This window comes from Lithobates pipiens, unplaced genomic scaffold (genome assembly GCF_037356315.1).
Source record: "Lithobates pipiens isolate NorthernLeopardFrog02 unplaced genomic scaffold, aLitPip1_a1.2 Scaffold_25, whole genome shotgun sequence".
In the NCBI taxonomy this organism is placed as follows: domain Eukaryota; kingdom Metazoa; phylum Chordata; class Amphibia; order Anura; family Ranidae; genus Lithobates; species Lithobates pipiens.
The window spans coordinates 157,969,074-157,993,901 of record NW_027507787.1 but is presented as its reverse complement, the minus strand read 5'-3'; the positions used below and the strand labels follow the sequence as shown (position 1 = coordinate 157,993,901).

The following is a 24,828-nucleotide window of genomic DNA, read 5'->3' as shown; positions in this document are numbered from 1 at the left end:
CACATAGAGAGGCCCAACATGCAATGAGCGCCATCACGTGTTCTAGGAGCATAAATTGCACATCTAACTTGCTGACTACCTATTACACTTTTCAAGGCCCTGGAGCACCAGGACAATGACATGTGACACTGATGACAGATGGCACTAATATGTGGCACCGATGACACGTGACACTGATGACAGATGGCACTGATAAGTGGCATTGATGACACTGACGACAGGTGGCACTGGGGACAGATGGCACTAACAGGTGGCACTGGGGACAGATGGCACTAACAGGTGGCACTGGGGACAGATGGCACTAACAGGTGGCACTGGGGACAGATGGCACTAACAGGTGGCACTGGGGACAGATGGCACTAACAGGTGGCACTTTTTTTTTACTTTTTTTTTTTTTTAACTTACGGCCGCTGCAGCCGTTCATCTCTCCCTCCTCACACGCTGTCTGTGTGAGGAGGGAGAGCGGCGCTGAGAGATGACCACATATGTTTACATATATGAGATCATCTCTCATTGGACACGCTGATCGCACTGTAAACGCCGCTGTTATTGGCCGTTTACAGCCATCTGTGATTGGCTGTGTCTCCGAGGGACACGGCCAGCACAGAACTTCCCCGATGCGCTCCTGCGGCGGCGCGCAGAGGGGAAGTAAACAGGAGGACGTCCAGGGACGGCCTCCCAGCAGTTAGCGTCCGCTCTGTAGCCGTCTTTCGGCTATAGGGCAGGAGCAAAGCAATTAACGTGGTAAACACGCAGGCGCACTAAGCGTGCCGTTGTTAGCGGCGATATGCCGCGAGTGGTGGCTCCCGTGCGCATGCGCGGGAGTGACGTCATCGCGGCTCCATCGAATGACAGCGTCGGAGCAGCGAGGCCCACCAAGAAGATGGAGGCTCCGTACACAAGAGGACAGCGGTGACTTCGCTGGCTCCTGTGTCGGGTAAGTGGCACATAATGGGCTACTATGCGATGCACAGTAGTCCATTATGCTTTACCTTTGCAGGGAATCAAAGAGGAAGCAAACCCATCAGGGTTTACTTCCTCTAAGAATTATCCTGCATTTTTCAGATAGACCCTTTATAAAACAAGCAATAAAACCAGCATTTCTGCTACGCAACAGTTGAGATACTGTTCCCTGCATGCAATCTACAGGGCTAACATAATGTTACAGCCACAACAGAGCAAGCACATCTTACCAGCTCACAGTACATCATATGGTAAACCAATACTATGCAGCCTGCCACTTACTGTCCATCTTCAGTCCATACTGACATGCAACGCTCCCCCACTGTCCAGGCCTGGCTGCCACCAGCAGAGGCCTGACCATCTGAATCGTCAGGGGTTTCCGAGGGTTGTGAGGCGAGAAGGTCTTTAGTCAATTCAATGACTTCCTGAAATTATAAAAAAGTAGAAACAGTGCAGACTTGTGGCTGAAAATAAAACCCAATCCGTGCACTTCTAGACAGCAAGGAACCAGAAAACTGAGGGATTGCCCTCAGTTTTCTGGTTCCTTGCTGTCTGGAAGTGCATGGTTCTTTTACAAATGGAAGGTCTCCTGATTGTCTTTAAAGCAGCTCTTGTAGTAAAATGTCCACTTACACTGTCTGAACCCCCCCCCCATCACAAATCACTTACTACTGCTAGGTGTAAAATGTGTTGCTAAGAAAAGATGTTAAGATTTATAATTTACCTCACCTCGGCAAGGAGGACATCACACTCTTTTCAGCTTGATCCTGGGAAATAGAGAGCAGCCAAAAACTCACAAGACTCTTTTGCAATGACTGGAGTGCCTTCTTTTGAGATTTTACCCGCTCTGCATTTCCTAGATTCCAGCTGGAAAGATGACAGCACAATGCAGAAGACACAGGTAGGGGGATAAGCATATAAGGGCAGGTCTTTTTTTTTTTTTGTGTACAGGTACAGTTTTCACCAACAGTTTATTTATAGAGGAGAAGGGGGGCCCAGGAAATCTGAGCGCCCTTTGCATTGTACTACAATTTCAACTTTAAAAATTCCACAGGCTGGGAAAAAATAAATAAATGAAGGTCAGGATTTTTGCCAGCAATTCAAAAAAGTACAAACTGGTCAGTCAACTTAATAAAATATTTAAACGTTTCTATAAAGTTTGATGTAATGATCAAAAGCTCCTCCCATCTAATACAAATTCAATTTAGCATTCCAAGAGTGCTGTGCTCTATCTATCTATATACACATACATACATACACACTATATTGGGACGCCTGTCTTTACATACACACACAAACTTTAATGACATCCCAGTCTTAGCTCGTAGGGTTCAATATTGAGTTGGCCCACCCTTTGCAGCTAGAACAGCTTCAGCTCTTCTGGGAAGGCTGTCCACAAGGTTTAGGACTGTGTCTATGGGAATGTTTGATCATTCTTTCAGAATCGCATGTAAAAGGTCAGGCACTGTCTTTCTGGACCTTGATTTGTTCAACTCAACATTGAAACCTTACAGACTAAGACTGGGATGCCATTAAAACATGCGTGTAAAGGCAGGCGTCCCAATACTTTGATACTGTACTATACACACACTTTTTTTTTTTTGCAAACAAATAAAGTTACATCCAAAAACATACAATCTCCCCCGCCCCCCCCCAAAACATTTTTGGAGGCCCCCCACGGACACATATGCGCATGTGGGGGGCACCTGCGTGCCTTGACTGAGATGTTCGTTACATATTGCTGTGCACCCCAGAGTGAGAGCCATAATTCTAGTAATTAGTAAAATGATACCTATAGGGGTCTTTTGAAGTCGCCTACTGAAATCATTAGGTATTAAAGTTTGTCGCCATTTCATGGGTGCACACAAGTTTAAAGGAGAAGTCCAGATAAGCTAATTTGGCTGGGCTTCTCCTATGGATCATAGGAGTGCAATTAATTTTGCACTCCCGTGACCCGTTTTCAGCAGAGTGGACTGAAGTCCACTCTCTGCTGCCATCACAGGAATCAGTACCGCGTCATCCCAACGATGGGAGTCTGGAAGCGCCAGGTCCCTGGACTATGGCAGTCTCAGTGAGCCGCTGAGAGCCCGAGATAGCCACTCCCCGCCACTCCACAGCTCAGTGTTCCAGTGAGCGAGGAGGAGAGCTGCTGACTGACAGTCAGCAGCTCTCTGCTCAGGGAGCTGTGAGAATCGACTCCGAGCTATCGGCGGTGTTCAATCACTCACCCAAACCCATGCTCCTCTTTTAAAGGGTTTGACATGTTGGGTATCTATTTACTTTCGTGCAACCTTGGCTTTTATATTTTAACAAAAATGTGGGTGGTTTATGGTGTTTGCTTTCCCTAAAATTCACATTAGTGTGTTTTTTTTTTTTTACTGAAATTCTGCGTTTCCTAGACCTTTGCGGTAATACTGTGTGACATTTTATTCTCTAGGGTGTCTGCTTTCAGAAAATATACCTTTGGGGGTTTTGTGTAATCTTCAGGCCTAAAAACGTTTAACCATTTCAGCTCCGGAAGGTTTTACCCCCTTCCTGACCAGAGCACTTTTTACAATTTGGTAATTGCACGGTCATGCAATGTTGTACCCAAATTAAATGCACATCCTTTTTTTTTTTTCCACAAATAGAACTTTCTTTTGTTGCTATTTGATCATCTCTGCAGTTTTTATTTTTTTGTGCTACACACACAAAAAAAAAAAAAAAGGCGACAATTTTGAAAAAGACTAAAACAATATTTTTTACTTTTTGCTATAATGAATATGCCCAAAAATGTTTTTAAAAAACAAAATTTCTTCATCACTTTAGACCAGGGGTGCCCAACCAGTGGCCCGAGGGCCATATGTGGCCTGCGGAGCCCTCTGATGTGGCCCGTGACCTCCATCTGTGGGATGGAAGATTGACAAGCCCAGATCTGGGATGGCGGGTCTGCAATCCATGAACATCTGTTGTTAATGAAGCCGGCAAAGCAAGCAGCTGTGGAGCAGAGCTGTATAAGCTTCCTGTATAGCGCCGTCTCTTACCACAGGCGGAGTGATGCCAAATGCACTCTGCCAGGGACAGCAACAGCAGGCGATACCTGAATGGAAGACTGTTATTAAAGGTCAGTTTATTACTAAAATTGCAGTGTGTATATGGGCATATCTGCGCAGTGGTTACTGGGCTGCTTTCAAACTGATCCGTAGGTACAGTGCACCTTCAGGTTACCTGCACTGAGCCATAGACTTCGGTTATTACCTGCGGGTTTGGTGAGCTTTCAGAAAGTGCAACACACCTGCAGGATATAATAGAAGTCTATGGAAAAGTGTAGCTAACCCGCAGGAAAGACACATGTGCACTGTGCTACATTAGTGTGAAAGGCACCTTTCACACAATTAGTCCAACTCAATCGGATCCTCCATTCACCTCTATGAAATGGCAGACGTAAACAGATTTGTGTCCTTTTACACCTGCCTACCTCCAATCTGATTCGAAAAAAAAAGGGGATCAATCCCCTTCCGTCAGGGTGGATCGGAGAACCCATAGAGTAGAGTGGGCTGTGTTCGCTCTACATGGACCTGTCATCCACCTGCTCTGCTCATTGTGGCCCACGACCGGTTACCAAGTCGGTTAAGTGGCCCTCGCTCTTCAAAAGGTTGGGTACCCCTGCTTTAGACCAACATATATTCTTCCACAAATTTTTGGTAAAAAAAAAATAAGCGTATATTCATTGGTTTGCGCAAAAGTTATAGCGTCTACAAACCACGGGAAAGAATTACGGCATTTTTTTTAACTAATAATGACAGTGATCTGCAATTTTTAGTAGTATTGCAAGGGACAGATCGGACACGTGACAAATTTTTGGGACCATTGACATTTATACAGCAATTGGTGCTATAAAAATGCACTGATTACTGTGTAAATGACACTGGCAGGGAAGGGGTTAACACTAGGGGGCGATCAAGGGGTTAAGTGTGTGTTCTAACTGTATGGGGATAGGACTAAAAATAGGAGAGGAGACATATCGCTGTCCCTACTTACTAGGAACAAAAGACATGTCTCCTCTCCTCTGACAGCACAGGGATTTGTGCGTTTACACACACACACACACACAGACACAAATCCCTGTGCTGGCGTTCATGCACACGACTGGCCACGCACATTAGGTGCGAGCCCTCTAGGGGGTTCCTTTTAAGAGCCACCAAAGGGGGGTTTCGCACAGGGGAGCCATTCTGCCCCGTAAATGCACATGAGCCAGCCAGGACCGGTTAAACGTGTGCAAAAAAAAAAATACAAAAACACCACTGGCATCCAAAAGGTTAAAGTGAAAAAGAAAATGGGGAAACACCCATGTATTCTAGATGTAGTGTGTCCCCAGACACACACACTTTAAAAATCACACGTTTCTTGCACACAAACACAAACAGCGGCTCTCACCACTAAAGGGAATACAACTCCATAGGAACCATTGTCGCACACTCACCGTTAAATCCTTTTTCAGTTTCAGCAAATCCTCATTGTCAGCATCAGCAGTCAGTGCTGCCTCCACCTGCTGGAGCTGGGCTTTGTATCCAGCCAACTGCTTCGCGAGTTCTTCAGCCATCTGTGCAAATAAGCATTTATGAGTTGAATCCACATTTTGTTAAAATGTTGTATCCAAAAGCAGTTACTTTAAAATGCAGAGATCTCTATGTTGTAGCATTTAGCCCCCAGCACTGTGTGATTGCAGAACAGGGTGGGACAAATATGCAAAAGAAGAGGTTATAAAGGATATGGGGCTGGTAAAAGCTCAGTTAAAGCTTAAGTAAAAAATAATAAAAAAAAAATAATAAAAAAAAAGGACCACCGTTGCAATGTACCCCCCCCCCCCCCCCCCGCATGAATGCTTGTTTAGTCTATGGGAGCAGGGATAAACTGGATTATTTACCACATTCCATGTTCTAGCAAGCTCTAGCGCTGTTGTCTTCTGCCTCATCACCTACAGTGCAGGGCTCCTGCGTTGTATGTGAAGGAGGGGAGAGTGAGACCACAGCTGGAAGCAATGTTAATTTAGTTGCCGAAAATATTTTCGCCAGTTTTTGTCAGCTGCATGTTTTCAGTGACGAAAACTAAAATGAGAATAAAATTTGAATTAAACCAATTGCTGAAAAATATGGCGAAAATCAACGCCAATGAATGAAAATGTGAGGGAGGGAAGTTTACCCACCCAAGCTTCCACTGCCCGTTAAAGCCCCAGCTCCCTGACTCAAGCTCCCAGCAATCCTTTCCTATTTCAGTGCCACACATTACACTCGCACTATTTCTTTGGCGCCCTCTGCTGGCCTTTTCTAAATTGGCAACAAAAGATAAAGAAAACAAAATATCCCATAGTTTGTAGGAAGTGGGAAGCTATAAAACTTTTGTGCAAACCAATCAATATTACGCTTATTGGGATATTTTTTACCAAAAATATGTAGCAGAACACATATTGACCTGAATTGGAAAAAATAAATGATTTCAGAAAGTAAAAAATATTTTTTTTCTAAATTGTTGGTTTGTTTATAGCCCCAAAAAAAAAAAAAAAAAAAAAAAAAAAAAAAAAAAAAAAATGCAGACGTGATAAAATACCACCAAAAGAAAGCTTTATTTGTGAAAAAAAACAAACATTTTATTTGGGTACAGTGTCACAGGGTCACGCAATTATGCAGTGCCATGTTGCAAAAAATGGTCTGGAAGGTAAACCTTCTGGTGGTTAAACATGTATTGCACTACCACATAAGAATGAGTAGGGGGCATCTCCTAAGCTGCTGAAAGAAAAGAAAAAAAAAGTTTTCTTCTTTATAAATTAATGATGGCATTAAAGCCAAGAGTTTACAGTTTTTCTTTTACATCTTAAAGTTGCACTTCTGTTTCTCAAAAAGCAATATTTTTGTTTGTTTATGAAATTTGGTATTATTTCTAAAGACGTATATATCGCAACGGCTAAATCTGTGTCTGTAGTTCATGTTCAAACCTTAAGGTATTTGCAAAACAGACCACTTTTACCTACAGGTAAGCCCTACATTAAGGCTTACCTGTAGGTGCAAGAAATATGGAGATATTTGCAAAAGACAGGCACCGCTATCTACGGTGCATGCCCCTTTGACAGCGGCGCACTGAAGCGTGCCGCTGCTAGCAGCGATTATGATGTTAGCAGCGGCTCCCGCACACATGAGTGACATCATTGCGGCTCTGGCCAATCACAGTGCCGGAGCCATGATACTCGGAAGGAAGATGGACGCTTCGTGGAAGAGGGGACAGCGGTGACATCACAGGCTTCGGTTTCAAGTAAGGGACACATAATGGGCTACTATGTGATGCATAGTAGCCCATTATGCTTTGCCTTTGAAGGGAAACAAAGAGGATGTAAAACCCATCAGGGTTTACTTTCTCTTTAAAGAGGAGCACCAGTCTAGAAAAAAAAAAATTATAAAAAAAATACTGTAGCTGCTGACTTTTAATATAAGGATACTTACCTATATCCTAGGATCCCACGATGTTGGCAGTGGCACCTCGAGCCGCTTTGTCAATCCTTCAGGCTACACAGCCTACTGCGCAAGGGCAAGTCGAGCTGCGCTTTCTGAATGATCCCGATGTCTTTTGGGACCTGGCATCTTAGTCAAAAGACTGACTAAAACTAAACTGAAATTTGAAGTCAAAATGAACATTGGCTGGAAGTGCCTTAGAAAGGTGACAGCACCACTGGATTGGTTGCAAGTTTGGAGAGAGCCTGCCAGAGCCAGGAATAAGCCTAATTTCATGCTGCTCTGTAGCAAAATCTCAGAAAAAGAAAAAACGCACACACATTTTTTCTGTGTTTTAGATGCATATCTGGATGCCTACACCCATTAAATTAAAAAAGTGACAAAAAATAAAAAAATAAAAACACAAAAACAACAACACCAAAAAGGCAAATGTAGGACATTTTGATGCGTTTTCCATTGATTTCAATGTGCATTTTTACGCTTTTGAACACCACACCCAAAATGCAGCACGCAGGACTTTTCAAAATGCACCGCAGCGGAGTCCCATAAGATTTAAAAGGGAAAACTTTTCTTGCAAGGTAAAAATGCAACAGTGTGAAAGGGCCCTAGGGCTCCATTTCCACCTACACAGATGTGACAATGTGTTTTTGCGTGTCATATTTAGCGCAGCCTAGTCATTTCGATAGACTACCCTATACGTAAAAATGATATGGCAGGTGGACCGAGGGCTACGCCATCCCCACCAAGGTGAGGAATGAGAAAAAGGGAACAAAAAGCGAAAAAAAGTACTTCAGTTTCATAATTGATAAGGTTGAATAAAGACACCAGACCATCTAGTTCAACCCATGTGGATGTGTATATATTCATGTGAGAATGTGTTTATGTCAGTAATATTGCCCATATCCCTCTATATTGCATTCGCTAAGATGTCCATTCAACAGTTTTTTTTTTTTATTATTAAAATCGACACTCCCCACTGACAACGCTGATTGTAGAAGGGAATTCCACATCCTTAAGACTAACAGTAAGGCTACTTTCAAACTGAGTCGCTAGTGCTAAAAATAGCGCCTGCAAAGTGCCCTGAAAGAGCCTCTCAATTCACTCCAATGTGAAAGACGGTCGGTCCAACGGTCAAAAAAAAAAAATTCCTTTTCTCTCTCGTTCATTGACGGACACAGCAGCTCTTCTTGACCTCAGGGTTATATTGCCCCTTTAGGAGAGGACTAGGCAGAAAGTGTTAACAGCAACGCTTGCACAGTACCGCCCCGAGGGCTGTCCTACTGGCTATAACCCCTCACACTGTATCCAGCAGCTCAGTTTTTTTCTGCCTAGTATAGGAGAATAACCTGGCTCTCGATGGGACCATCGTTTCTGCAAATTCTTTTTATTTTTTCTGCATTTTTGATTCCAGTGATCTTCAATCAACAGCCGGGCTGGGTGCCAGGGTGGATTATATAGATCCTTGTAGTCTCCCCAGCCTGGCCATCGAGTGTGAGCAGGTCCTAGCTACACGCTGGGTCGGCCACGACATGCCCCATCTATTCCAGGGGCGGTCAGTGAGCTATATGCTCCAGGGCACACATATGACCGGGCTACTGCTGTCTGTGTCACAGTGTGCCGTGGCCGGCAGCCACCCTGTACTGCTCGGGTGATGGGTCTTTCTGTGGAAAGCATACAGCAGTTCCTGCAGGAGGGGTAAATATGGTTCCACCTGTCTCGGCAGCATGGAGCAGCTGGGCATTCCCTGGGTGGTAGACTAGGGGGTCTCCCACTCTACCTTGCTTCTCTCCCTGTCCTTTACCTCCTCCCCATGCTATGAGTCGCTGTTTGACTGGGCACATGGGATCGGATGGATCCCTTCCCCTTCCTTCTTTGGGACTATAGATAGATTGGTGTAGAATCCCTGAAACCTTTCCAGTGTTGCAGACCAGCATTTCAGCCAAATCAGGCGACATAGCACTACTGCTGATACCGAGGCCCTAGAGAGCAAGGGGGCCGTATTTAAAGCCGCATTACAGACATACTTAAGGCTCTGCACCAACGGCTCTGCCAGCTCCACCTTGGGGGGAAATCAACAATCGGAGATGTCCATTTCGTCAGGAAACTCTCCTTAAAAAGGCGTAATGCACCGCTATGCGATTCGACTGAAAAGGCCCGATGCAGTTTTCCCTATTGCTTAGGCGTGCGGGCCAGCTTGTGGGACCCGAAAGGGGCCAATACCTCTATAGATGTCCTGCCGTATCCTCCATTTTAGGGTATCCCGCACTGCTGTAATAAGTGCTCCTACAAGCGCCTTTTCTTGCACTGACCCAGACACTGAGTAATCCCCACTGTCCGAACGGTCCTGGTCCGCATCCTCTGATACATCAGAACAGGGGCCGCCAGTCACAGCAGGGCCCCCGAGTCTGAATCAGAGCATTCCCCTGAAACTGAATAGTTTCCACCCTATGCTAGAATAACCATTGAGGTATTTGTATATTGCTGTCAAATCTCTTCTCAAGCATCTCTTCTCCAGGGAGAATTTAATGCTTGTATGCTCTCCTGAGGTCCTCCAGTCCCGTATTAGCTTTTTCACCCTTCTGTGGGCTCTATCCAGTTCCACCACATCTGTCTGGAGAACTGGATGGCATATTCAAGATGTGGCCAAACCAGAGTCTTGTAATGTGGTAGAATTATATTCTTATCTCTTATGTAAATCCCTTTTTTATGCATGTTAAAATTCTGCTTACTGCAGCTTGGCATTGCTGCACCTACGATCTACTAGGACCCCCAGATTCTTCCCCATCTCAGAATCCCCCATTGGTAACTTGCATTCATGTTTTGGCCCCCATGGATCACTTTTACATTTCTCAACAATAAACCTAAATTTGCCATGTAGTTGCCCATCCCTTTATTTTATTGGAGGTTTTTTTTAAGGGTTCTATACTCTGCTGTGAAGTCATTGCCCTGCTTTGTATTGTCAAACACTTTTTAGTCATTTTATGACTAGATTAACCCTTTCATGACTAAGCCTATTTTTGGCATTTGGTGTTTACAAGTTAAAATCCATATTTTTTGCTAGAAAATTACTTGGAACCCCCAAACATTATATATATATTTTTTAACAGAGACTCTAGAGAATAAAACGGCGATTGTTGCAATATTTTATGTCACACGGTATTTGCGCAGCGGTGTTTTAAATGCAACTTTTTGGGAAAAGGGACACTTTCATGAATTAAAAAAATAAAAAATGTAAAATTATCCCATTTTATTTGCATAATGTGAAAGATAATGTTACGCCGAGTAAATAGATACCAAACATGTCACACTTCATAATTGCACGCACTTGTGGATTGACGACAAAGTACGGTACCTAAAAATCTCAATAGGCGATGCTTTAAACATTTTTTACGGTTACCAGGTTAGCGTTACAGAGCAGGTCTAATGCTAGAATTATTGCTCTCGCTCTGACGATCGAGTAAACGGGAAGTGACATCATGACGTCGCTTCCGTGTTTACTATGAGGAGACTGGAACGAAGCCGATTACGGCTTCGTTCCAGTTCCTCCCCAGCGGCTGGAGGCATCGCACCAGGAATCTGTGCTCCCGATCGAGCGGGAGCACCGGTAACAGCGGCGGGAGGGGGGCGTCCCCTCCCGCTCCTCCGGCATAACAGCCGAGCGGCTTTTAGCCGCATCGGTTGTTATGGCTGGATAGCCAATCGCCTGCTAAAAAAAAAAAAACTGTACCGGGATGATGCCTGCAGGTGCGGGCATCATCCCAGTATACCCCCCGGAAGCCGAGTACGCACATCTGCGTACGCTCGGCGGGAAGGGGTTAAACAGAATTGTTCCCAGGACAGAGCCTTGGGGTACCCCACTTACTACGCCAGACCATTCTGAGTACACATTATTTATCACCACCCTTTGGTCACACCCCTGTAGCCAGTTTTCTATCCAGGTATATACCTTGTGGTCTATGCCAACAGACCTCAAATTTGTGAATTAGGTGTTTATGGGAACTAAATTAAATGCTTTTGCAAAATCCCAATACACGGCATCCACAGGCCTTCTTTTATCTAGATGGCAGCTCACTTCCTTGTAGAATATTAGCAGATTGGTTTGGAAAGATCGATCTTTCATAAATCCAAGTTGATTATGACTAATGATACTGTTTCCATGTGCAAATTTTTGGATATAGTCCCTTTTCTTCCCATCCAATCGTTTACATACTATTGATAGACTGGCTGGTGTCTGTAGTCTCCAGGTATATGTCTTTGCCCTTTTATGAATATTGGTACAACTGTTTTTTGTCAATCCACTGGTGTCACTCCTGTCAGTTTGCTGTCCATAAAAGTTAGGAATAACGTTCTGGCTATTACCTGGCTAAGTTCTTTGAGGACTCTTGGGTGTAAGCCATCTGGTCCTGGTGATTTATTTGCATTCAGTTTTTCAAGTCTTTTTCGGACACCGGTTCTGTTAGCCACAAAGGTACATTCGTTACTAACGATCCAGTCTCAATTACTATAACCCTCCTTCTCCTTTGTAAAAACTGAGAAGAATGCATTTAGTACAGTTGTTTGCCTTTGTCATCTGTAACCAACTTCCCTTGATAATTTTTTTTTTTTTACGGGGCCATATGTTCTGACCTCACTTTCTTACTATTAATATATATTAAAAAAAAAAAAACACTACCCTCATGCCTCCATTTACTATGAACGTAAATACCCTGTGATTGCTTCCCAAGTTGTCCTATACTTCCACATCTGTGATCATATCTGTTTTATTTGTAAATAGTAGATCTAGCAGAGCACTATTTGTAGTCGGGGCATCCACTAATTGACCCATGAAGTTGTCCTGCAGGACATTTTAGAAATGGTGAGCAGTTCCTTCTACCCAGTCAATATCTGGATAATTGAAAATCCCCATTATAACATTGCCCTGCCTTGCCGCCATTCCTTACTGTAACAAGAGGTCAGACTCCTCCTCATCCTTCAAGTTAGGGGGCCTGTAGCATACACCCAAACCTATCCCCTCTTTCACCTACCCTGTCCCAAGGAGCACCCACGGACAGTATCAAGCCAATCATGTGAGCCATCAAATCAAGTTTTTTGATATGTCATGTATCAGCAACTCCAGGTCTATATTCTTGGCTAGACTTCCAGCATTTGTGTACATTCTTTTTAGTTTTGCACAAGCGCATATTTTTTCCTGAGTTGTTCTGAGGCTACATTTGTGTTCTGCCAACCTATTCATCTTTAGTTTAGGTATTCTGGTTCTACCATTAATGCCCCCTAATAGTACCCTCTGACTTTCGCTCGTTACCGGCCATCTCTTTTTCTGACCTTTATTGCGATGGGTCAGCTCAGGACTGACCACCCTAACACGTTTTCTTCTATCCAGTCTGTCACGCAACTACTCTGCTGTGGTGCCTACACCTCCACCTCTGCACTGGTCCCTGCCAGCACCCGACGGGTACGATTCAAACTTGCTTTCAAGTTGCTGATGCTTGGCAGCGTTGTCAGTTTTTTTTAATTGGGATATTTATTATAGCAAATAGTAAAAGATGGTGTTTTTATTTTGTATTTTGTTTGGATACAGTGTTGCACGACTGCACAATTGTTAAAGTGCCAAACCGCAAAAAATGGCCTGGTCATTGAGCAGCCAAATGTTCCGGGGTTGAAGTTGTTAAAGAGATCCTGCCAAGGGCAGCACTTTCCAATAGCCCACCCTATTGGCAAGTTACAGTATATTCATCTGAGTTCCTTTGCCAGCTGCAAGAGTAAACCTTGGTAACAGAGCTTACATAGGTGTATGGCGCCCCCCCCCCCCCCCAACCACTTGGCAATGTGCAGGCCTGGCAATTGGCTGCTCAGGCACAGTCTCTCAAGGGAAGTTGCATGCTTTCCCATAGAGGGAATCCTGCCTCACAGTGGAAGGATAACACACAGAGGGCTTAGATCTCACGGCGGAAGGATAACACACAGAGGGCTTAGATCTCACGGCGGAGGGATAACACACAGAGGGCTTAGATCTCACGGCGGAGGGATAACACACAGAGGGCTTAGATCTCACGGCGGAGGGATAACACACGTGGGGGCGATCTCACGGCGGAGGGATAACACACGTGGGGGCGATCTCACGGCGGAGGGATAACACACGTGGGGGCGATCTCACGGCGGAGGGATAACACACGTGGGGGCGATCTCACGGCGGAGGGATAACACACGTGGGGGCGATCTCACGGCGGAGGGATAACACACGTGGGGGCGATCTCACGGCGGAGGGATAACACACGTGGGGGCGATCTCACGGCGGAGGGATAACACACGTGGGGGCGATCTCACGGCGGAGGGATAACACACGTGGGGGCGATCTCACGGCGGAGGGATAACACACGTGGGGGCGATCTCACGGCGGAGGGATAACACACGTGGGGGCGATCTCACGGCGGAGGGATAACACACGTGGGGGCGATCTCACGGCGGAGGGATAACACACGTGGGGGCGATCTCACGGCGGAGGGATAACACACGTGGGGGCGATCTCACGGCGGAGGGATAACACACGTGGGGGCGATCTCACGGCGGAGGGATAACACACGTGGGGGCGATCTCACGGCGGAGGGATAACACACGTGGGGGCGATCTCACGGCGGAGGGATAACACACGTGGGGGCGATCTCACGGCGGAGGGATAACACACGTGGGGGCGATCTCACGGCGGAGGGATAACACACGTGGGGGCGATCTCACGGCGGAGGGATAACACACGTGGGGGCGATCTCACGGCGGAGGGATAACACACGTGGGGGCGATCTCACGGCGGAGGGATAACACACGTGGGGGCGATCTCACGGCGGAGGGATAACACACGTGGGGGCGATCTCACGGAGGAGGGATAACACACGTGGGGGCGATCTCACGGAGGAGGGATAACACACGTGGGGGCGATCTCACGGCGGAGGGATAACACGGCATGAGGAATTCTCACAGCGGAGGGACAACACGGGGGAGGGGGGGGGGGATATCTCACGGAGGAGGGACAACACCGGGGAGGGGGGGATATCGCCCGGGGAGGGGGGTCTCGCGGCGGGGGGTCTCGCGGCGGAGGGACAGCGCGGGGGAGGGGGGTCTCGCGGCGGAGGGACAGCGCGGGGGACGGGGGTCTCGCGGCGGAGGGACAGCGCGGGGGACGGGGGTCTCGCGGCGGAGGGACAGCGCGGGGGACGGGGGTCTCGCGGCGGAGGGACAGCGCGGGGGACGGGGGTCTCGCGGCGGAGGGACAGCGCGGGGGACGGGGGTCTCGCGGCGGAGGGACAGCGCGGGGGACGGGGGTCTCGCGGCGGAGGGACAGCGCGGGGGACGGGGGTCTCGCGGCGGAGGGACAGCGCGGGGGACGGGGGTCTCGCGGCGGAGGGACAGCGCGGGGGACGGGGGTCTCGCGGCGGAGGGACAGCGCGGGGGAGGGGGGTCTCGCGGCGGAGGGACAGCGCGGGGGAGGGGGGTCTCGCGGCGGAGGGACAGCGCGGGGGAGGGGGGTCTCGCGGCGGAGGGACAACGCGGGGAGGGGGATCTCGCGGCGGAGGGACAACGCGGGGAGGGGGATCTCGCGGCGGAGGGACAACGCGGGGAGGGGGATCTCGCGGCGGAGGGACAACGCGGGGAGGGGGATCTCGCGGCGGAGGGACAACGCGGGGAGGGGGATCTCGCGGCGGAGGGACAGCGCGGGGAGGGGGATCTCGCGGCGGAGGGACAACGCGGGGAGGGGGATCTCACGGCGGAGGGACAACACGGGGAGGGGGATCTCACGGCGGAGGGACAACACGGGGAGGGGGATCTCACGGCGGAGGGACAACACGGGGAGGGGGATCTCACGGCGGAGGGACAACACGGGGAGGGGGATCTCACGGCGGAGGGACAACACGGGGAGGGGGATCTCACGGCGGAGGGACAACACGGGGAGGGGGATCTCACGGCGGAGGGACAACACGGGGAGGGGGATCTCACGGCGGAGGGACAACACGGGGAGGGGGATCTCACGGCGGAGGGACAACACGGGGAGGGGGATCTCACGGCGGAGGGACAACACGGGGAGGGGGATCTCACGGCGGAGGGACAACACGGGGAGGGGGATCTCACGGCGGAGGGACAACACGGGGAGGGGGATCTCACGGCGGAGGGACAACACGGGGAGGGGGATCTCACGGCGGAGGGACAACACGGGGAGGGGGATCTCACGGCGGAGGGACAACACGGGGAGGGGGATCTCACGGCGGAGGGACAACACGGGGAGGGGGATCTCACGGCGGAGGGACAACACGGGGAGGGGGATCTCACGGCGGAGGGACAACACGGGGAGGGGGATCTCACGGCGGAGGGACAACACGGGGAATCTTAGGTAATCCCATACATTGGGAAGTCCCCGTAAAGTGGAAGAAATGAGCCGGCGGAGGGATATGGTAACACATGCGGAGGGATATCAGTCAGGCCGGCTCTGTACCGGCGGTGAGCCGTATAGGAAGACTCATAGGCCGCAGAGGAAGATAAGCTCTCCCTGCCCCTCCACATTCCTGTCCGCTCCTCCGCACTCCCATCCACACAGAGCCATCTACACTCCCCGCAACACACATATTCCCTCAGTCCCCAACACACTCACCGTCCCCGGAACGCTTCTCTCCTCCACACTCAGAAACCCGTACTCTCTTCTCGCGATAGCTCCAGATCTCGCGAGGCTGGGGAGGAGCCATTAGTGGGGTGACGTCACCTGGGTGTCTATTGCCATGGTCACAGAAATGCGGCATTCTGATGGGTCGCCTAATCTGACGAAACACCTCCTACTACAACAGGTGGCCGAGTTCTAGGGGAGGAGAAACATGTGAGGGAAGCGACAAAGTGTTGCACACACGCGGCACGCCATTGCGCTGTTTACAAAGGGGAAGATATAAAGCGTTGCACACATTCTATTGCCCTGGCCATATGCATAGCGCATACTCCATTCCCTCTCCAGCCTATAGAAAGGTGTGAAGAGAAGGTTTAACTGGTACACACACTCCATTGCCAATTTACGTTGAAGGGAACATATAAAGTGCTGCACTCCATTCATAGTGAATGGAGTATACAAGGTCTATTCAGAAAAAGTCCAGCAATTGTTAACCACTTCCGCCCAGGAAAGATTTTACTCCCCTTTCATGACCAGGCCATTTCTCTTTCGTTCACTGAGTGACATAGCTCCATTGGTTTTGACCGATTACGGTCATTATTACGCCACCTTCAGGAGAGGACTAGGCAAAACGTTTGTAGCGCTGGCTCCTGAAGAGCACATGCTATGTGTTTTTGAAATGTACTGTTACACCTAAACTGCAGTTTGGTTTGGGTTTAATTACTCCAAATTTTGACCTCAGCATCAGTCTGACTGGACTATAGGGTGTTCTGCCTGGCCAATGGGGGCGCTGTCACTTCTGGCAGGCATGGAAACATAGTCTAGTTGGGTGCTTTAAGGTTACTTTCTCTCGGAGCCAGCCCAGTGGGAGTGTCACTCTTGCTGTGGTTTCTGGGAGAGGGCACTTAAGGTGCAGATGTCACGTGTTTTAGGTTTTCTGTTCTGACTGCATGGTCCTAGTCCTCCTGACCAGCCCCCAGGATGCCTATGGCCTGGTGTGTGGATCCATCCAACTTTATGTCTCGGGGCTGGCTAGCAAAAGAAACTGAAGGAAGGATTCGGAGGTGGCCCGGGGCCATCTCAATTTGTGGAGAGGCCCAGCATCATTAAAGTTATCCAGGGGAGGACTCTTTGGGAGAAGGCCATGCAAGAATTGGCTTCTTAGCAAAAGCCTGGAAAAGTTGAAGGACCTAAGTGAATCCAATCTCGTGCGGTATCACCAGACCGGCTGCAAGACACTGGTACCACCTGAGTGTTCTACAAGTATTCAAGTTTCCTTGTTCAAGTACTAAAGCAAAGTCTACGGCAGACACTTACTTCTACGTGTTCTATAACAAAGTCTGTGGTAGAGACTTGTTCCTGATTTGGGCACCCTGTTGGTTGCTAGGCCTGGTGAGAGAAGGACTATCCAACTAGGGTAGATCCAGCTGTGAATGGCTATTCTCTGGATTTTATTCAAAGTAAGAAAGTTCTTTATTACTGACTTTGACACTCATGCCCCGTACACACGATCAGACAATTTTTTTCCCAAAAGTCTGGCGGACTTAGAAAGAAGTTTTGACTCAAAATTGTCAATCCACCCGTCTGTCTGCTAGTCCGCCGGACTTTTGAAATGAACAGATTTGCCCACACACCGAGAAAAGTCAGTTCATTTTTAATGAGGCTCCAGGTAGATGGGACTAGCGAAGGAAGTCAATGTTGCCGCCTCCAATGGCGAGATTGACACGTCGCTAGCCCTGTCACCTGGTATGGACTTAAAGGGGAAGCCCTATGCCCAAAAAACGGCATGGGGTCCCCCCAAGGTCCATATCAGACCCTTATCAGAGCACGCAGCCCGGTCGGGTAGGAAAGGGGTGGGGACAAGTGAGCGCCCCCCCCCCCCCTTGAGCCGTACCAGGCCGTGTGCCCTCAAAATGGGGGGGTGCTTTGGGAAAGGGGAGGCATTGTGGCCCCCCACCCCAAAGCACCTTGTCCCCATGTTGATGAGGACAAGGGCCTCTTCCCGACAACCCTGGCTGTTGGTTGTCGGGGTCTGCGGGCAGGGGGCTTATCGGAATCCGGGAACCCCCTTTAATAAGGGTGCCCCAAGATACCGGCCCTCCACCCTATGTGAATGAGTATGGGGTACGATGTACCCCTACCCATTCACCTGGTGAAAAAAGTGTAAATAAAAAAACACAACACAAGTTTTTAAAATAATTTATTGGACAGCTCCAGTGGTCTTCTCTTCTTCCATCTTGGGGGGGGGGTCTTCTCGCCGGACTCCTCCGCTATCTTCTGCTAGCTCTTTTACTAGCGGAGGAGCCCGGCTTTCTTCTTCGTTGTCGCTGCCATCCGGGGGTCTTCTTCCAATTCTGGGTCTTGTCCCGCTCTTCGGGGGTCTTGTCCCCCTCTTTAGTTCTTCTGCCGTGCCTCCGCTATCTTTTGCTAGCTCTTTTACTAGCGTTGGCCCGGTCTGTCGCTGTCGCTGCAGCCTTCTTCTCTTCTTCCTTGCAATGTTGACACAATGCTCTCTCTGGCCACAATGGCAGGGACGCATTGTGCGTCGACTTATATAGGGACAAGGGGCGGGGTCACCAGGTGATGTCACATGGTGACCCCCGCCTCCTTATGATGTCACAATCCCGGAGGATGTTTTTTTTTCTGCCTAGTGAAGGAGATGGACCTAGGCTTCCTGCCGGGACCATTGGTCCTTGGATTTTTTGCTGAATGTTTACCTTTTGAGCAAGATTTTAAGATCCTGTGATCTGCTATCAACAGCCGGCTGGGTGACAGGCTGGATATCCTAGATCCTTGTAGTCTAGCCAGCCTGGCCAGCGAGCATGTGCAGACCAGAGCTCTGCGCTGGGTCGGCCACGACATGCCTCTCAGGCTCCAGGGGTGGCCGGTGAGCACAACGGCCAGCAGCCACTCCGTACTGCTCGGAGAGTGGGTCTGCGATAGGATGTCCCCAGCTCGTCCGGATGTTAAGTACAGCGCTCCCTGCCTTGGTGGGATTGAGCAGCTGGGCATTCCCTGGGAGGTCGATTAGGGGGTACCTCTCCTCCCTCTCTTCTCTCCCTGTCCCTATTTTCCTCCCCCCCTCTGTGGGGGATGCTGCATGATGGGCTGCTAGCGGTGTGTACCTGTAGCCAGGGGTCCCCTGAGGGTCTCTCACCTTAGATTGGGGGCTGCGCTGGGTGTCTGTGTCCCTGGGTGTCTGTGGTCTCCCCGATGGGTGTCTGGAGGTCTACATGTGCTGATCACCATAGCGCTGTTCTGCCGCCATTTTCTCTGTCCTTTCACTGTGTACAGTTGCTTGTCGGCCATTTTTGGTGTACCTCAGTGGAAAGCATGGTCATGGGCCATTTTTCTGTAGCTCGGCGGCCATTTTCTTTGTGATTATGTCCCTTACACAGGGCGGCCGATGGCCATTTTGTTGTAGCCCAGGATGGTTTTTATCCTCAGCGCTGGTCCCTGCTGCTCAGAACGGTGCGTATTTTTTGCTCAGGACACCTGGGAGCTGATACTGGACGCAGACACCTGTAACTGAATGGCCTAGCACGGGGTGGTGAGTCCTGCGCTGGGGGCCCCTCAGTCTGCAGCAGCTAGGAGGGTGGGATTGTGCACCTGTCCTAAGTCCCCAAGGGTAGGCAGACAGGTTGGGTCAGCATGGCTTCAGAAACTGGTGTTTCTTCCCCATAACTCCCTGCAATTGCAACTGGCTTGTTTGCAAACAGTGCAGCGGTCTTTGAAACGTTCGTTGCCAGGGTGGAGGTGGTGTCCGGGCGCAAAGGTGGTAAAAAGCGGCCCCTGCCCCCCCATCTTCTGGGGAGAGCTCCAACGCAGACTCGGGCCCCGCTGAGACTGGCGGCACCTGCTCTGTTGTTTCAGATGGCGCTGACCAGGACCAAGCGGACAGTGAGGATGAGTCCCCATCCGGGTCCGCGCAAGACAAAGCGTTAGTTGGAGCACTTATCACAGCTGTGCGTGATACCCTGAAAATTCAGGATACAGAAGGGTCCTCTGCTGAAGTAGCAGTCCCCTTTGGGTCCCGCAAACCAGACTGTACACCTAAGGTGTTTGCTTGTCTGACTTATTTCGATAAGTTCATATACAAGGAATGGGGAAGCCTGCAACGGACCCTCTCTGTCCCTAAAAGAATGGCAGTGCACTACCCCTTTGAGGAGAGCCTTCTTAAAATATGGTCGGCTCCTCCAGTTGTGGACCCCCCAGTGTCCAGGTTAACCAAAATAACCATGATCCTGGTAAAGGGACTCCTGCATTTAAGGACCCCACCGACAGGAAGACAGAGGCAGTGGCCCGTTCCTTGTTTACGGTTGTGGAGTCAGCAATACGCCAAGTACTGCCCACAGCACTAGTGTCGCAGACACTTACTGAATGGGCAAAACTTTTGCACCGCGAATTGGAGAAGCAGCAGGCTATTCCCGTCTGCGTGGAACTAGCAGACCAGTTAGTGCACAGCCTTAAGTACGTTTGTGATGTGGCCCTGGATATGCTTCCTTTGTTCTCCAGGGCTTCAGTGTCAGCATTGGTGCTGTGGCGCCTGATCTGGCTGAAATGTTGGTCTGTGGACCAGGCATCTAAAAAAGTCTTGACGGATCTACCCTTCCTTGGTGTGCAGCTCTTTGGAGCCTCATTGGATGACATTATTAGGAATGTCTCAAGTGGGAAGAGTACCTTACTCCCACAGGCCAGGAAGACTAAGGAGCCACGCCGCAGGCAAGGGCCCTCATTTTCCGCTCAAAAGAGGCTTTTTCCGTCCGGGACTTCAGATAAATGATCCCAGTCTGACAGGGCGACCTCTGAGGGACAAAAGCGTCCCTGGAACCGCAAGCCTACGAGCAAAAGTGCTACAGCATGAAGGTTTGCCCCCGCCCGTCTCTCGGGTGGGTGTTAGCTTTCAGAAGTTTGTAGCCCGTTGGGCTCCTCGGCTGTCTGACCAGTGGGTCTGCAAAGTGATTTCCTCTGGCTACAAGATAGAGTTTCTCTCTTGGCCACCAAACAGATTCTTCCCTTACAGCATACCCTTACTCACGGCTTGCCGGGAGGCCCTATTGAGGGCAGTAAGGGACCTGCTAAGCTGCGGGGTGATAGTGCCTGTTCCGGAATTGGAAAGGTTCCAGGGGTTCTACTCCAATCTGTTTGTCCCCAAAAAGGAAGGGGTACGTCCAATCTTGGACCTGAAAGCCCTCAATTGCTTTGTAAAAGTACAGAGGTTCAGAATGGAATCAGTTCGCTCATTAGTCGCTGCACTCCATCAAGGGGACTCCCTGGCATCTTTGGACATCCAGGATGCACACCTGCACATACCCATATGCCTCAGGCATCAGAGGTTTCTGTGAGTTGCAGTAGGGGCAGACCACTACCAGTTTGTGGTGCTCACTTTTGGCTTGGCATCAGCACCCAGAGTCTTTACCAAGGTATTCCCACTAATCATGGGGTACTTTGTCACAGTAAGTGGGCTTAAAGGGGTTGTAAAGGTAAATGTTTTTTCACCTTAATGCATACCTAGACGATCTCCTGAGAGCAGCTTCCGCCTCAGAATTAAAGGAGGATGTGGCGATCACCATGCAAACCCTGCAGGAATTTGGGTGCCTGTTGAACCTCAAAAAGTCGGTGCTTATCCCGACTCAGTGCTTGGAGTACCTAGGCTTACTGCTGAACTCCGTAGAAGCGAGAGTTTTTCTCCCCTCAAACAAACTGCAGACTCTCAGAGCCACGGTAAACTATTGATGAACAGCAGGTGGTCGTCACTGCGCTTCTGCATGCGAGTCCTGGGCCTCATGGTGGCCTCCTTCGAGGCGGTACCATACGCCCAATTTTCCACCAGAGTCTTGCAGCAAGAGATATTGACAAAATGGGACAAATCTCCGTTATCCACAGATCGGCAGATTCGGGTGAGCCAGTCAGGGACTCTATGCTCTGGTGGCTGAGGTCCCTGGCGCTTCGGTCCTGGAAGTCGTTCCTACCTCTGCATTGGACAGTGATCACAACGGACGTCAGCCTGACCAGCTGGGGTGGAGTACTGGGAGTACAGTCGACCCAGGGCCTCTGGTCGGGGGAGGAATCCAAGTTGCTGATCAATGTGCTCGAGCTCCGAGCGATCGGGCTTTGCAACTCCACATGGTCAACGAGACTAAGAGGGCATCTGATCCAGTCAGACAACGCCACGGCGGTGGCATATGTCAACCTTCAAGGAGGAACAAGAAGCTTGGCTGCAGCACGGGAGGTCGCTCAAATCCTTTAGTGGGCAGAGCGACATGTACCGGCCTTGTCAGTCATTTGCATCACAGGAGTATAAAACTGGCAGACGGACTACCTAAGTCGCCAGATGCTGGACTCAGGAGAATGGGCGTTGCATCTGGAAGTGTTCAGGCTGCTGTGCCTGCGGCAGGGCACACCAGACGTGGATCACCTGGCCTCCCGCCTCAATCAGAAGGTGTCGAAAATTCGTATCCAGGACAAGATATCCTTGGGCAGACGCGTCAGACACGCTGGTGTCTTCGTGGGATCAGTACCGACTGATCTACGCTTTTCCTCCGCTAAAACTATTACCACGCCTGCTCTGCAGAGTGGAGGCCAAGGGGATTCCAGTGATACTGATTGCCCCAGATTGGCCTCGGCGTCCCTGGTATGCCGGCCTAGTACGTCTGCTTGCGGAAGCTCCCTGGCGACTACCGCTGCGAGAAGACCTTCTGTGTCAAGGTCCAATTCTCCATCCTGCTTTACCATCGCTGGATTAAAGGGCATGGCTGTTGAGAGCCAGGTGCTAAGGAACCGGGGCCTGTCGGACTCGGTGATTTCACCTATGTTGAGGGCATGAAAATCTTCTCCAAAGATATACTATCGTACCTGGAAGGCTTACATCTCCATGTGTGAGGAGAAGGGGTGGCGCCTGCTCACCTATTCAGTTTCCAGGATCCTGCTGTTCTTACACCGAGGAGTAGACAAGAAATTGGCTTTAAGCACCATTAAGGGACAAATAAAAGCTTTGGCTGTTTTTTTCCAACCACCCCTGGCATCTCACTCTCTAGTCAGCACTTTTATTCAAGGGGTCCGGCATGTAGTCCCTCCGGTGCGTCCACCTTTGCCCCCATGGGATCTGAACCTGGTGCTATTGGCGATTCAGAAACTGCCATTTGAGAACATCAGGGAAATCCCCTTGTTGACTCTTTCTCAGAAAGTGGTCTTCCTAGTGGCCATTACATTACATTGTCTTGCAAGTCACCCTATCTGGTTATCCATAAGGGTAAGGTGGTGTTGCGTCCCCAATATTTTCTCCAAAAGGTGATTTCAATGAAGACATTGTGTTACCATCTCTGTGTCTTAAACCGACACATCCTAAGGAGGTGGCCCTTCATTCCCTGGACGTGGTCCGGGCTCTAAGGGTATATTTGTCTGCCACGGCTCCCTTTTGGGAAGTCAGACTCTCTGTTCGTTTCGGTAGCTGGTCCGAAAAAAGGTATGGCGGTCTCGTCGGCCACCATTTTCAGGTGGATCAGACAGCTTGTTTCACAGGCCTACGCCTTATAAGGGCAGGTGGCCCTCTTTCCTGTCACGGCCCATTCCACCAGGGCAATTGGAACCTCTTGGGCTTTCCAACATCAAGCGTCAGTCGCTCAAGTGTGTAAGGCGGCAACTTGGTCGTCTGTTCACACTTTTACCAAATTCTACAAAGTGGATGTAAGCGTATCTTCGGATGCATGCTTTGGCTGCAAAGTTTTGCAGGCGGCCGTGTAATGTTGCAATTCTGCACTCTTTCCTCTGTTTTAGGCCCCTTTCACACATGCTGATGGTATGTTCGTATTTCATCCATCCGTTTGCGGATGAAATACGGACATCCATTCATCCCTATGGGATAGCGGGTGTCTGCGGATGAGCATCCGCAGACACCCGCTATTGTCCGCCTCCGCAAATGTCCGATTCTGCAGACGGAGGAAAATCCTATTTTTCTGTCCGTCTGCAGAGCGGATCGGATGAACACGGACACACGGTCCGTGCTCGTCCGATCCCCATAGAGGAGAGCGGAGAGCTGACAGGGCGGTCCCCGCACAGTGTGCGGAGACCGCCCTGTCCGCAGCCGGCTCAGCGGGGACAACGAGCGGATCATCACGGGGCGGATCATTACTGATCCGCCCCGTGTGAAAGGGGCCTTAAAGAAACAGTTATTTTTTGAATGTATTGAATGTTTGAAATGTATATCTTTTTTTTTTCTTTTAACACAAATACAGATTTTTTTTGGTGGTATTTGATCAGTGCTGCATTTTTTAATGTATAAATGAAATTAAAAAACAAAACAATATTTTTTACTTTCTGCTATAAAACATATCCAATAAAAAATGGAAAAAAAAATCAAATAAAAATTTTGGGCCAAAATGTATTCTGCTATGTCTTTGGTAAACAAAAATCACAATAAGTGTATATTGATAGGTTTGCGTGAAAGTTATAGCACTTACAAACTATGGGATATATACTGCAATTTCTTCTTCTTTTTTTTAATACTAGTAATGGCGGCGATCAGCGACTTATAACGGAACTGCGATAGTGCGACAGGCAATCTAACATTAGCTGACACTGGGGGGAACTAACTGCCACTGACATCACCAGTGACATTATAATTAATCAAAACAGGAGCAGACAGAATCAGTGCACAGCTGCTGCAAATTCTGTCCACTCCAGTCTTTTTTTGTTTAATCTCTTTGTGTAAAAAAAGTGATTGTAAAGGCTCATATATATTTTTTT

The 24,828-nt window shown here is 49.2% G+C and overlaps 1 protein-coding gene across 3 annotated transcripts in view; it reads right to left on the bottom strand.

Moving 5' to 3' along the window:
• The window catches only part of SMNDC1 (survival motor neuron domain containing 1), a 51,043-nt gene extending 34,887 nt beyond the window's left edge, over positions 1–16,156 (bottom strand). The window contains exons 1-3 of one of the 3 annotated variants that reach the window (XM_077455064.1): positions 16,081–16,156; positions 5,426–5,545; positions 1,246–1,388 (exon numbers count right to left, since the gene is read on the bottom strand). In XM_077455064.1, the coding sequence (XP_077311190.1) occupies positions 1,246–1,388; positions 5,426–5,545 (263 nt within the window). In that variant the 5' untranslated portion in view covers positions 16,081–16,156. Of the gene's footprint in view, positions 1–1,245; positions 1,389–5,425; positions 5,546–11,804; positions 11,957–16,080 lie in introns of those variants that run through there. The other 2 variants (XM_077455065.1, XM_077455063.1) reach the window with 2 other exon arrangements.
• Between the last annotated feature and the right edge of the window lie 8,672 nt (positions 16,157–24,828).